The sequence below is a fragment of the Pygocentrus nattereri genome, chromosome 18 (assembly GCF_015220715.1).
Source record: "Pygocentrus nattereri isolate fPygNat1 chromosome 18, fPygNat1.pri, whole genome shotgun sequence".
Classification (NCBI taxonomy): domain Eukaryota; kingdom Metazoa; phylum Chordata; class Actinopteri; order Characiformes; family Serrasalmidae; genus Pygocentrus; species Pygocentrus nattereri.
The window spans coordinates 19,989,258-20,003,229 of record NC_051228.1 but is presented as its reverse complement, the minus strand read 5'-3'; the positions used below and the strand labels follow the sequence as shown (position 1 = coordinate 20,003,229).

The 13,972-nt window shown below is 38.4% G+C and overlaps 1 protein-coding gene across 1 annotated transcript; it reads right to left on the bottom strand.

Moving 5' to 3' along the window:
* Positions 1-3,740: 3,740 nt before the first annotated feature.
* On the bottom strand, positions 3,741-13,703 carry stard7 (StAR-related lipid transfer (START) domain containing 7). Its single transcript, XM_037547541.1, has 8 exons — positions 12,597-13,703; positions 11,691-11,857; positions 9,937-9,986; positions 9,491-9,601; positions 7,684-7,766; positions 6,978-7,077; positions 5,612-5,696; positions 3,741-4,707 (listed from the first exon to the last, which is right to left on the bottom strand). Exons 1-8 carry the CDS (start codon positions 13,043-13,045, stop codon positions 4,544-4,546), a joined length of 1,209 nt encoding a protein of 402 aa, XP_037403438.1. The 5' UTR covers positions 13,046-13,703; the 3' UTR covers positions 3,741-4,543.
* Positions 13,704-13,972: the final 269 nt, after the last annotated feature.

Below are 13,972 nucleotides of genomic sequence, written 5' to 3'. Positions count from 1 at the left end.
ATGGACTGACCACCACAGAGTCCAGACCTCAACATCACTGAATGTGTTTGATGACTTCAGAAAATGATCAACCAGCTTCTAAGACTGAACTGTGGAGGTGTGTCTTCAGATTTCTGTGGGAAGCTGAAAGTGAGTGTGCTGAAAAGAATGGAAGCTGGAATAAAGGTAGAGTGACTCGCTGAACACTCAGACAGATTTAGTTGACTTATTTCTGTGTTAAATGTGTGCATGACATAATGAATAACATGCACTCGGCTGTTCCGACTGGAAATGAAATAAATGAATGGTGGTCTCTCACTTTCACAGTACTGTACATGTTAAAACTGCCAAGATTAGCATGAAAACATTGCAATAAATGTTCCCTTAAAGGCAAATACACATATCATGCTAGAAACAACAGCTTATGCTCATACTTTCATTGGTCTAATGCTTTGACTTGCTTTTACAAATCTGACAAAAACACCTACAAATACTATAAAAAAAAAAAAAAAAAAATCAAAAGCTTCTGTAACAAAACCGCTTTCCAAAACACACAAAACTCATACAAAATCTCTTTTAGGTTTTGGCTGCTTTTTACTGCCCTTGTACTCTAACAAGTGCAGCCTGCTTGAGAACACCAATTTATATGAGCAAAAAAAATTTGATAGAAAAAGAAAGTATTAAAGGACTTAACAAAACTTTCTTAGAAATAAAGGTCTGAGATTGTGTTCTTCGCCCTGGAACAACCATTTCTGGTGCCCTAAAGAACGGTTTAAGATGGTTCTTTAAGGGACCACTTTTGTAAAGGAGATGCGGAAAGATCATTTTATACCATTTAAAGGTTTTCCTAGAACCATACATCCAAGCAAAGAACCACTCTGGAACCTTTATTTCTGAGAGTGAATCACTGAATGAGAAAAAAGGAGAAAAAGAAAAACTATGATTTTTAAAGGTGTGTGAATAAATTTTTTTCTGGAGTTTCGTCACTGATAAAAATCAGATGTTTGCAATCTCACGTATTTCACACACACACACACACACACACACACACACACACACACACACACACACACACACACACACACACACATCATATAAATTCTTGTATAAATGGCAGCAAGCCGTTACCTGCCCTTCTTTACTCCCCAAAGATGAAAGTACCAAATTTAATCACCAATCTATTCTAAATACAGGCCATTCTCTTCACTCCTGGCTCGGGGGTCAACGCCCTTCTTAAACATATACAATGCGCAATCCACACCTTTCAGTAATTGTACTGTCTGTACAAGCAAATGACGTTAAGTACATTTCAACAAAGTATGTGTGGACTTGCAAGCTAACACATGCTAATGAAACTCAATGCAAAACAATGGAAAAAATGATCTAAACTCAACATAAGTGCAAAACCGTCTTATTCTGTCACACAATCACATCTCAACTGTTACAATGAAAAGGAAATTTTAAAGGGTTACAAATATGGACTGGCCAACTTCTCATCCTAGACAACTGTCAACTACACTATCTGCCCAAAAGTATCCAGGCAGCTCTTCTAATGCATGAACTTGTATGATCTCCATAGAAAAGCACTATGCTCTGGAGCAGCTGTAAGTGAGCCAAAGTTCTCCATGATCAACGCTAAAAGAAGGCTAGGGTGTATAAATGCCCCTAGCACTGGGCTTTGGACTTCTCTGGAGTGATGGAGCTTCAATACCTTTGGGATGAGGAATGATCCACTAAATCATCCAACATCAGCACCTGACCTAACTAATGCTGAGTCAAATCCTCACAGCAAGTTCCAACATCTAGTGTAAAGCCTTCCCAGAAGAGTTGAGGCTGTTACTGCAGCAAAGCAGGACAAACTCACTATTAATACCCTTCATTTCAGGAGAAACCCTGGATGTCTACCAACTTTTGGACATGGTGTATAGTTTGGGGCGAAAAGTATGATTCGTGGTCATGCAGGTCATTCACTTAAACTGCTGGAATGCTACTGTACTTGGGATCAGGGCTGCACTGAAGAATAGATGGAAAAACTAGCCTATGGATTCATATTTTGATGAAAAAGTATTAAAATTAAAATTAAACCGATTCTTCAGATAAACTGACGTTTTACAACTGTGTCATTTACACTAGTTCTGCATTCACAAAACGCATAAATAAAAAATAAAATAAAAACTAACTGAAATACCGTACAAAACTCTTTTCCAAAACTCTACATTCACCAACTGCTTTAGCATAAACATATAAATATGTATCAACACCACTGTCCTATTCCATTGAAATGAAAAAACTAATTTCAGTCACTCCAAGGCCCGGGCTGGGCAATGCGACGATGCTTCTTGTTATTGTGACAAATTACACTAGAAATGTGCTTTTCTGAATGTGTTAAGTATATTGTCAATATTTAAAATTTTTGACTTATCCCAGATGTCGTCAGTCAGCCGTCATTTACGGCCAAATTTTGCTTTTTAACCTTCTTAAGCTGAGGCTAATATTGCCAACAAACATGAAGTCAATAGTCACCCAAATGTGATCCTTAAACAACTCCTCAAAACTTCTCTCAACCCACTCAAATCATGTCTAGTTATCATGTATGAATGATTCACCCCCTTTTGACAGAAGGTGTTGTGCTGAATTCTGATTCCCCAACAGAATCCGAATCCCCACTTTACAGATTATGTTGGAGAATTTCTATGCTGACGTTTCCATTTGCGAATATATCTTCAATTTCAAAATTCAACCACAAATTTTCACATATAAAACCCGGCAAATGTAATTTGTAGCGTCAATACGTTTGCGTGCCGTGCATGCAGATAAAGGATCTGAAATCAGGCACAACACCTGCTGTCTAACGAGGTTGCATCATTCAGCAAAACAAAGCTGTGTTCATTTTTATAGCTCACAGAAAGTCAAACTGTGCTCTTAATCACATCAACAAGTCAGCGTGATCTTAATGAAGAGCTGGATGCAGTTTGAGTGATGATGTGTGACTACTGACTTCCAGCATTGATGTTAGCAAAATGGAAACTGTAAATTCGATCTTTCAGCCAAATCATTCTTTTAAAGAACAGGAGCATGAGCATCTCAATACAAAGAGTGTGTAATTACTCTTCTTTAATTGGCTTCAGTGCAGCGCAGTACGTGAAAAGTCACTGTATTAGGTTTTTCACAGTATTTTTTAAAAATGTGGCACTACTGATTCTTTTCATCAAACCACAGAAGTATATCCTGACGCATATTGTGTATCCAGAAAAGGTCTTCACAAGTATCGTGATGCTCTATTTTTGTTGTATCACCCAGCTGCTAATATTGGATCTATGAAAATGTGTAGGAAATGTGTAGCTTCAGGCCATGGAGAAATGGCACATCTGACTCAATCACACTTTTTGTGAAAATATTTCTATATCAAGCTACAGCATCAGTGTTCCTGATACGGGTCCATTTACAGAAATCACTTATATGGAGGTCAGAAACCCTATACTGCTTTATGACCCATCCCACATCTTTACAACACCACAGCAGAAAAACCTGTGAAGGAAAACGTCTGTCTTTTTTTTAACTAATCTGCTGCATCTATAGCGTACAGTTCATCATCATAGACGATAATTCTGTTTTCCCTGGTCTTAGACAAGCACAGAAAACACTGATTTGAAAGAGATTTGTAATAGAAGCCTGTGGGCATTACACACCAAAATGAGAGCAAATCGCTGTCGTTGGAACATAACCTTGTATCTCCAATTTTGACATTTTTCAGGTTTGTGACATCATTTGAACATACCACTGTATGTAAATGTCATTATGAATGGACCATTAAAAGTTTTTTTTTTCCCCTGTTGTCATTTTGAAAATACGAGGTTTTGTTCCGACAGAAGCGATATAGTGTTACGATCATTTTTGACCAAATATCAGCCTGAACGATGTTGGCGAGGATGCTGAAATGACACAGAACCGCTCAGTCCTAGCAAAAGTTAAGCAGAGATGAACACATGAGCCCTTACATGCACAGGTATGTGGGGGAACACTCTTAAAAGTTAAGGTGCCAAAAAGGGTTTCTTTGGAGTGATTCCACAGATGAATCACTCCTGCTTTCCTAAAGAACCTTTCAATGGACGGATCTTTAAAGAATCATTTTTGCAAGCACAATGTGCAGGTGTGAAGAACCTCCCCATAACGCAAGTCATAAACAATGAAAGTTTTTTCCCTAGAAGCCTAGAACCTTTATTTTTAAGAGTGTAGACAAATGTACTAACCAATTCATCTAAGTTTGCACAACAGGCTCATCTCCATCAGAGTTCGTATCATAGCCTGTTCCAGATCTGATGGCCAGAAAAAAAAAAAAAAAAAATCTGAAAAAAGCCGCACAGCGCACAGTAGAAACCGGCTCCTGCTGCAGCAGCTCTTCTCCGCCTACAGCAGCAGCAGCTGCCTGTGTGTTACAAGGCAGAAGATGGTGTCTTCTCCATCTGACCAGTCACGGTGACCATACAATCACGCAAACTTGCGTCCTCTGTGGTCATGTTTCCCGTAAGCATCGGCCCATGTACGTGCGGCGAGGCAGTTATGCTCAGGCATAAACGTGGGCGGAGCCCGCAGTGCGAGCGCCGTCCTCCAGCCGCTCCGCAGGCATCTGCTGAGGCTTCATCACACCCACGTAGTCATGGATACTGACCTCTAGATTCTTTGCTCTCAGAGCTGCTACGTGCAACTTTTCCAGGAAATCAGGCATACCTTAGAGAGAGAAAGAGAGAGAAATAGGCAGAGCCACAGAGAGAAAAATAAAAAGAAGTAATAGCAGAGAGAGAGAGAGAGAGAGAGAGAGAGAGAGAGAGAGAGAGAGAGAGAAAGAGAAAGAGAAAGAGACAGAGAGAGGATAATATAAAAAAGATATCAATGGCAGAGAGAGAGTCCAAAGAACAATGACAGTAGAGAGAGACAGGCAGACAGATAGAGAGAGAGAAAGAAAGAAAAAGAGATAAAAAGAAACAGGCAGAGAGACAGATAAAAAAAAAACAGGCAAAGAGAAAGAGACAGATAAAAGAAACAGTGAGAAGAGAGAGAGAGAAAATATTTCAGTCTGATCTGTATAAGCAGGTGTTATGAAATGGAGAAGTGCGGCCGAGTGGCTGCAGTTACTTTTACTTTGTACAAATCTGTAATAAAATCCTCTAAAACCTAACACTGTAATAAGTGACTCTGTACAGTAACTGTAAAAACACCCATGACTGCCATGGAACATCTCAGTATGCAAAGATGATGAAAAGCAGGTTGTTATCAGCCCAAAAATACAACAGATAAACAGTGGAAGCTGCACAGCTATTTTCTCCTGAAACTCAACCTCGCAGAACAGTCCTATAACCGGGTCTGATGGTACATTAAGATACATGAAAACTGCAATTTCAGGATGATAAAAAACTGATTCTAGTGCATTTTCTAAAATGGTTTACTTTTGTGCTTTACTGATACTGGAAAGTTAACAGTCATTTCTTTTACATAGTTAAAAGGCAAACAACTCTAAACAGCTCTAAACTGAGAACAGAAAACAACTGAGAAATGATCCTCTCCTGAATCTCTACTGATTCAGTGCAGCACACACAACACAGCTAAAACAGGAAGCAGAAAAGGAAATACTTACCGCTGGACACCATCCAGCTCAGACAGTAGCGAGGAAAAACCGTCTGGGGGTCATCGCTGTAGGTCAGCAGGTAGTCAAAGCCATTCTGTCAGAACATCAGGACCAAATAAGAGCAGGACTTACTATGGATGCAGTAATTAAATGTTATATCAAAATCAAATCAGAACATGGTGAAATTTATTGATGCACTAAATCACTTCGTTTGCTAAAGTAATTCAACTTCAGTTCTTTACGAAACAATTCAATATATCAGACTCGCACTGCCTTTAGACTTACTTGCTACACTTGCTTGCTAGGACAGTTTATTACAGTAGCTTGTTGCTGTCTAATGTAAAGGAAGCTCAAACTAATGGTTCCTACCTAAAACTGACCTCTGCACTGAACATCATTTGTTTTCAGAAAATAAATAAATGTCACAAAACACCCTCAAATAATACAAATGATAGACCTGTTTAAAAAAAAAAAAAAAAAAAAAAGAATTTACAAATATGACAGGATTTTGATATTGTACATTTAGAATAAATTTAGTGTGTCTGTCATTTTCATGTATAATGAGCTGTTACACATTTTAGTTCTGCCATTTAGAATGCAAAATCTTTGAAGCTCAGTGTCTCAACACAATCAGAACATAGATTTTTGAAATTAGTTATAATGAGATGAGAATTTAAAAATATATATATTTTTACCAATAACTGAATGTTATTAGTTGCTCATTAATGACTAACAAACCTAAAGTCACAGACAAGATCCATGAAAACATCAAATGCAGCACTGAGATTAATATAAACAGCTTCAGGCTTCATTAATTGTAAAACCTAGCCTAATTTGACAGATATGACAGTAATATAATCTATATTATTGTGACTAAAGTCACAGTCACAACAAAACAAATGTTTTCTCAAGATAAAATGTATTATGTCATGAGAACAGCTAGGGCTTTAATGCTTCTCCAGGTCTATGATTCGATTCAATTCAATTCGACCTTGATTGTTTTTGTTGTTCATTTTGTTTGTTGTTGGGAAGTGTGAATTAAAAATAAACAAACAAACAAATAAATAAAAAGTGTACAAAACACGTTATGAGTTTTTCCTTCTTTCGGAACTGTGACACGAGACCACCGTGGACGTTTGTATTGTGGTTTCAGGCTCAGTTTCAGAATCATTACACCCCTAATAATGGAATACGCATCTCAAGTTCTCCAGAAAATAACACTTCTTGTGATAATGATATATTAATATCACAAGATCTCAGGACAAAAAATGAAAATAACTCACAGAAAAACAGGCTTTAAAAAGATGTACACATGTTCCATTAGGGCTTGTGTATGTAAGAATATATATATTAAAAAAAAATAGGTTTATCTCACCTCATCAAAAGATTTGTGCGGACGGATGACCATTCTGGAGCGGTATGAGTGAACCCGAACGAAGTCCTGTGACTCAGGGACGCCTGGGTGTTCCACAGCTCTGCACAGAGTGATTACACTCAGAGTTAAGGACGTATTTATATGTTTTGAACACTGTAAGACAAGGGTGCTCAGTTCTGGTCCTGTTTGGTGATTTCCCTACTCAAACCCGCTATCCATCTATTTAATTACTTCCTTGATTGATTGTCTGTTTATAAGTCCATTTGTTTTTTTTTAGTTTCTGTTTATGTTTCTTTTAATTTTCTACGTAAAAAATAATGCAACACATCCTCTACAGAAAAAAACACTTTGTGCACATTTTAATGCACAATCACTATTTATATATTGGGGTAGAAAATATAAAACATAAAACAATATAAAAACATAAAATGTGCCCTGTGCAACAGTGATGGCACATTTTATATTTCATTTCTTGTCAAGTGTGTTAACCTCAGCAAATAAATAAAAATTGAGGAGTAAAATTTGCAGAAAAGAAAACATGATTGTATAAATCATGTATAAATAAAGTTTATTATTATGGTATGACACAGACATATGTGAGTAGAGAAAACAGTGCTGAACTAAAACACTGGTGTAACATATAAAAGTGCATATAACATATAACATATTTATATAACATATAAAAGTATACACTGAAAGTGCATACCGGGACACCAGGACCATCAAGTTGTTCTTGAGGTCCACGTCATAGCGCCGCACATAGACATAGTCTCTGGAGTACATGGGATACTGCATAGGAGATAAACAAGAACAGAAACTTTCAGCCATTCAAATACCTGCAACATGCAAAAGGTTTACATGTGAGAGAAGCAGAGAGAAAGAGAGGGAGAAGGGACAACAAGACAGACAGAAGAGAGACAGTGAAGAGAAAGACAGCATTTTTGCCAATAATGTCACCAAGTAATCCACTGATATACTTCTGACAATTCACAATGTTATTATTATGACTTTTTTCCCCATTTTTCAATACAGGTAGCAGCTCAAGTTCAGCAACAGTAATAAAATAAAGCTGAAAAAATGAAAGTTCAGAGTAATAACTAAAATAAACCAATCATTACAAAGACACCTGCAAAAAAGTTGAACTATAAAAGCTAAATTAAAGACAGAAATTTAAGTTTGCATCAACCTCAGCTGCCCAAAGTGAAACTGTGTTCCACAGTTTAGAAGCATAATAACAGAAAGAGTCTCTCCATGATTCCTGTACTTTACCGAAAGTGTTTGCAGAAGGTCAGTATCTGCAGATCTAAGATCATAAATATGCAGACATTCAGGAGCTTTAAGGTTATTTAGAGCTTTTAAAATCAGTAGTAAAGCTTTAAAATCTCTCTAAAAGATCCAGGCAGTCAGTCCAGGGTGTATACAGGGGTGATCCATGCTGCTGCGTTCTGTACGAGTTGTAGAGGATGGACCGTTTTCTCTATTAAAAAGAGCATTACAGTAATCAACTCTGCAATGTAATGAGAGCCTAATCGCAATTATTTGAAATAAACAAAACTAAGTCGGCTGACTGCTAACTTTTTCCACAGCCGCTAGTTTTTACCGTCATATCATACCACTACAAGCTGAATGTAAATTGAGTTTGCTAAAGTGAGAAAACTAAAGGTAAATAAAATAAAGCAGTAAATACATTCACTAAGAAATTACAGGGCTAAAGAAAAGAAAGTTCTAAATACATGTTTAGAGGGCAGCATGAGTAATGTTTATTAGCTATGTAGCTGATTTAACATTTTGGCTTCTGTGTATCTGTAGACGACAGTACAACCAGTGTTAGCTACTAACATCAGCCACTTTAAGATTTTACTTAAAATGTTACAAACAATGAACAAAACAAGACACATCATTAATCAGAATTATTTATATGACAATTAATCATAAACGGAAATATCATGACCCTGAGAGCTCCATATGCATGTGTTGCTCTGAGAAAAGGCCAAACTAGAAAAGGGCAATATTTCTCAATATTTTTATTTATTTATTTATTTTTAAATTGGCAGTTTGGTGTATATGAATGAGCTGGCATTCAATAAGTAATGTTTTTGCAACTTAGTCTCTATATATGGACTGTATGAACTTGCAAGTGAATGCTACATTCTACACCAAGAACAGGAAAAATCTGGTTTTACACAATATGGGCCTTTTAATATAATCTCTAAAAAACTTGATCATGTGGTTTCTGATACTGCATGACACACTGTTACAAACAGAATAAAGTCCAGAACCACTGCTACTGTTTTCAGCCAACTTACATATTTCAGACCATGTCTATAGATAACAGTGTGTCAGAAACCATGTGATAAATCTGCACACTTTAAGCCGAGTGTGCGTTGAGTTAGGCATGCAGCTCGCATTATGCTATACTTGGTGTGGTGGAAAATTACAGAAATTAATTTTTTTCCCCTCAAACTATCGCTTTAAAACTGGCTTATTATGAAGGAGATGGATTCAGAGCTTACTGGGAAATGTGTGGCCCAGTGGATGACCTCAGAACCTGTGTTCAAATCCCTGTCCACAACGTCCAGTTTGATGACCAGTGCATCCCACTTCTTCCTGTATTCAGTGTCCAACTAGATCAGAGGGAAAACACGGGGGTGTGAGGATCTAAATTTAGCTCATGTCTGCTTAAAGTGAAAACAGTTAAATGCAAAGGTTTGGGCAATCTGGTCATACATGTTAATAATATGTAAATTTTTTGAGTGAACGTAAGAGAACAGACTTCTGCTCAAGTGTGTCTCTGGAGGACGTGTTAACTCTTTTCACTTAGAAAATCGACAAAGCATGTCATTTGATTTCTGCCTAGAACTCAGCATATGCACCTACGGATATAAATATAATACTCACAGAGAATGCACCGTTCCTTAGCACATAATACAATAAATACAAAAACAAAGGTTCTCAGTACCTGAACATTGAAGAACTGTCTGGGAGTAATGTCAGTGTAGGAACCAAATACTGAAAGAGAAAGAAGGAACAGAAAGACAGTCAGTCAGAAAGACAGACAGAACAGTTTTAATCAATTCACTGGATTCTAAGAAATGTTAAATGCATAGACTGATGAATCAATGGTAACCTGCCCACTCACTCTTAAAGGAAAATTTCTCCACTTGTGCAAAATGAAATGGTTATGACGAAAAAGATGCTCAGAGCGATTAGACATGAAATGCCACAAATCAGAGCTGTTCATAGTGGTAATGATAGGAACCAGACGTCCACCTTTTAAAGCTCCCTCACAGAAAGCTATTACATGAAATTGTTATAAGTACACTGCCTGATGCCTGAGACACTGATTTACAATAGTTCTGAAAAGGTCCTAAAACTTAATTTAAAAATGCATTCACGGTTGGAGGGGTACATGCAGGGTGCTGTGCTGCAAAACAGTCCCTAAAGAAAACTTATTTACTACTATTTTATTAACATTACAAATAAAAATGGTGCATAAAATGTGTACATCTGCACTGTAGACATTGCAACTGCTGGTTAGCCTTGTGAGATGGAGTGCAACATACCCTAGTCTAATCCAGCTCCTAGCCATGGACGCTTGACAATATTAGCATGTAGGGGTTTAACTTGATCTTTTGCTGTAGTGTTAATAAATTACACATGTGCCTCTCTAAAAATCAATGAAGTTAGCCTATATGATGCTTTTATTTTAACTCATTATTGTTATTATGATATTAGGCATGATATTAAAGTAGTCTGTCTATTTTTGGTTTAATAACTAGCACAATGTCAAATCCTTTAAGCCCTCGTTCATGTTTCCTGAAGGAGGGCATTTTGTGTGTAGGTGGTTGCAGCAAGCTTTATCTGTTTAACAAGCACAATCACATGCTAAAAAAAAATATAAAAAAATAAAGAAGTGCTGCCTTGCGCTAATACAGGATGTTCATAGATGTTGTAATATAACTGTTACTCAACATGGACGTCATATTTAAGGGCACATAACCTACATTTTCCTGTGTGGCTCACTTTGTGTGGGTTATGTATTTATGTATGTTTATGTATCAAAAATGGTCATAATTCATTTTTACAAGTCCATTTTCCAACCTCTCTTTATCCCTTAGAATTAAACAGGCTGCTTTTGTTACTGTGCATTTAAATACTGGTATATGTAAATGAGCACTCTTGATTGGTTGTCCAGTGCTGTGCCTCACTCAAAAAGCAGTGAGGGAAAGGAGGAGAAAAAAAAAAAAAAAAAAAAAAAAAGAGAGAGAGAAAACTCTAAACTTCAACATGAAAGGGCTGAACTGCTTTGAACTAAATAGCTGGCATGGATGTAAACAACTTGGTTCTTGGGACATCACAGACACAATTATTTCAAAACGGGCTGTAAATTTGTTTTTTCATCATATGGGCCCTTCAAAGAAAACATAACAGAGGAAAACCAAGATTCCAACGAAAACATGACTGCTTTTGAGTAGACGGCACATTTTCTGACATTTAAATCATCCAACTTGACTGACAATCCTACCTACACCACTGTCAGTTGGCTCAAGCCTACCTTTGGTTCCCACCACCAGCACTGTAAAGAAATCCGAGTTATGCAAGAGTCTGGTACACTGCTGTAGATTAAGGATCAAAAGCGCACAGATCAGTCAGCATTACAGCAGCACTACAGTGTCCAGCCCACAATCAGAAATGCACAGGCTATGGGCTCACCTCTATACTCAAAAAGGTGGCTTCCTTCAATTGGTCTCCTCCAGACTTTGAAGGCTTTCTTCTCAATGACAATCTCCCAGCCAGTTTCTGCCTGCACAGGGTTCCCCCTGCCAGTAACAGCAGCCTGCTTTTTCACAGCATCCAGTGCCTCCAGCTCCCACACGCATCTGGCCATAAATGAAATAAAATCATTTTTTGGGTGACAAACACTTCCATTACTTGTTAGCAACATTAGCCTCACAGTTCCAGGGTAAAACTAAGAACACAAACTTCAAATAAGAGCCCAAATAAGACTTGCCTGATCTACATTTGGGAAAAGGGAGAAATCTGTATAAATTTGATTTTCACAAACCTGTTCCTTCAATGGGAAGGGGAATTCCACTAACTTTTAAAAAAATTCTACATTACACAATAGTAAAGATGCAAATTTATTTAGAGTGGTTTGGTGTGAAATGTTCCCTTCTAGAGAAACTTTCCAAGTCAGGATTGTTCACAGTAGGCCAAACTTCCACCTCTAAAAGCTCCTTCACAGACAGGTATTGCATGAAATGGCTAGAAATACACTGCCTGATGCCTTACAATAGTTTTGAGAAGGTTTTGGCCTAAAACTTGTATTTTACACATATACAGAGTCATATTGACCACCATCATCAACATTATACTGTACATGAAAACTCTCAAGACACATATAGGTTCACTGGGGGTTTTGGATAGAATATAAAATAGCTGTACTTGTCCTGCAGACACTGTAACCCCTCTTAGTGACGTTGTTTACAACTCAAAGATTCAATTATGCAGAAACTTAAAAAAATTCTGTGAAATACTGCAACACAGAGACAGCACTGGGCACTGAATTAGGGAAGTGGAGTCTACTTTACTGCAGAAAGAACTCTGAAAAGCACCAACCTTCTCATTTCGTCATCTCTTATCTTCTCATCTTCCCACATGAAGACCCCAGCCAGGGCAGCCACGAGTTTTCCAGCCTGGGAATGCCTGCCTTGCAGTCGGCGCCAAATGCTGCCCACCAGGGTCCACCTGGTCCTTTCAGAGTAAAGGTTAGAGTACAGCTCAGCTATCTGAAAAGCTCTTCGTAGTCTCTGCCCGGTCACAAAACTACAGTGGTTGGCCAAGATGGTCAGCAACCCTTCTTTCTTCTTCTTCCCAACCCCACCTGCACCTTCTCCTGCTTTGTGGAGCCATGTCAAAAGCTGGCCCAGACTTCCACCCATCCATGCAACAGGGCCAGATTTGACATGTGCAGCACTGTGGGCCTCTCTGGAAGCACTGGAGCACTGCAGGCGGACAGCACGGGCACTGATGCTGCAAATGGGTCGACGGTGGACGGAGGGAAACATGGTCTAAGTCCAAGTACGTGGAGCACCAGCACCAACTGTGACCCCGCTATGTGAATACAACTGACCTCCTCTGTGCAGTAGCTATGCAAAGGCACGTTTCAGCATCTGTGCATCTTGCTGGATCTAAGGCAGCGGTAAAAGCTCTCCTTATGTGTGTACATACCTGGCCAGCTGGCTCAATGCAGCTCTGAAGCTCTGCAGCTAACAAACAGTATGCAATGTCACTCTGTCAAACCACATGGATAAGCTAGTTACTTGGTAGCAAGGAAGTATATCACAACCTGATATTCAGACAAAACCGCTTAAACTACAAGCTCCAAATATATACAGCTGTATATATACAGTATATATATTCACACCAAGCGAGAATGACTAGATAAACACTACAGTATGGCCAGTGGACAGTCTGCCATTAGCTAAGTTAGCTTAACTTAGCTTAGCTAACGCTACCTAACGCTTGTACAGACAGGACCTGTCACTTTGTAAAAAAGGAAGTGCTTCAAGGAAGAAAATTATCTACAGACACTAACGAACAACACATAAGCTGGATAATAAATTCCGCGTCCTGTCCACAGGTTACATTAAACAGTCCTCCTCACCAGTTTCTCCTATTTTCTATCTCAAATGTGCTTTGGCCGTCCTCATGCGCTCAGAGGACAGCGACGGCTGCATGCTTTAAGCCCCGCCCATACCATATTTAGACGATTATTATTGGTCCGCTTCAGTCACTTGCTCATATTCTATTGGTTTTCTCGTGTGTCTGTCAACTTTACAAGGTGTCGGCGGTCGCCTTGCTGCATGTTCAGCCCAGTTCCCTCGCTCCCTACAACCTAACAAGAAATGTACACATGAAGCGCCGGGCCTGTTTTATCACTTCACGGTCAGCACAGCCAGACTATCTGGCGTTTTATTGGGAGTTTACGTAAT

Coding starts and splice junctions, on each gene's coding strand:
- stard7 (XM_037547541.1), bottom strand. CDS start 13,045: ATGTTTCCCTCCGTCCACCGTCGACCCATTTGCAGCATCAGTGCCCGT. Junction 9,602..9,936: donor GACAGTTCTTCAATGTTCAG/GTACTGAGAACC, acceptor CCTCTGATCTAG/TTGGACACTGAATACAGGAA. Junction 4,708..5,611: donor GAGCTGGATGGTGTCCAGCG/GTAAGTATTTCC, acceptor TCTCTCTCTAAG/GTATGCCTGATTTCCTGGAA.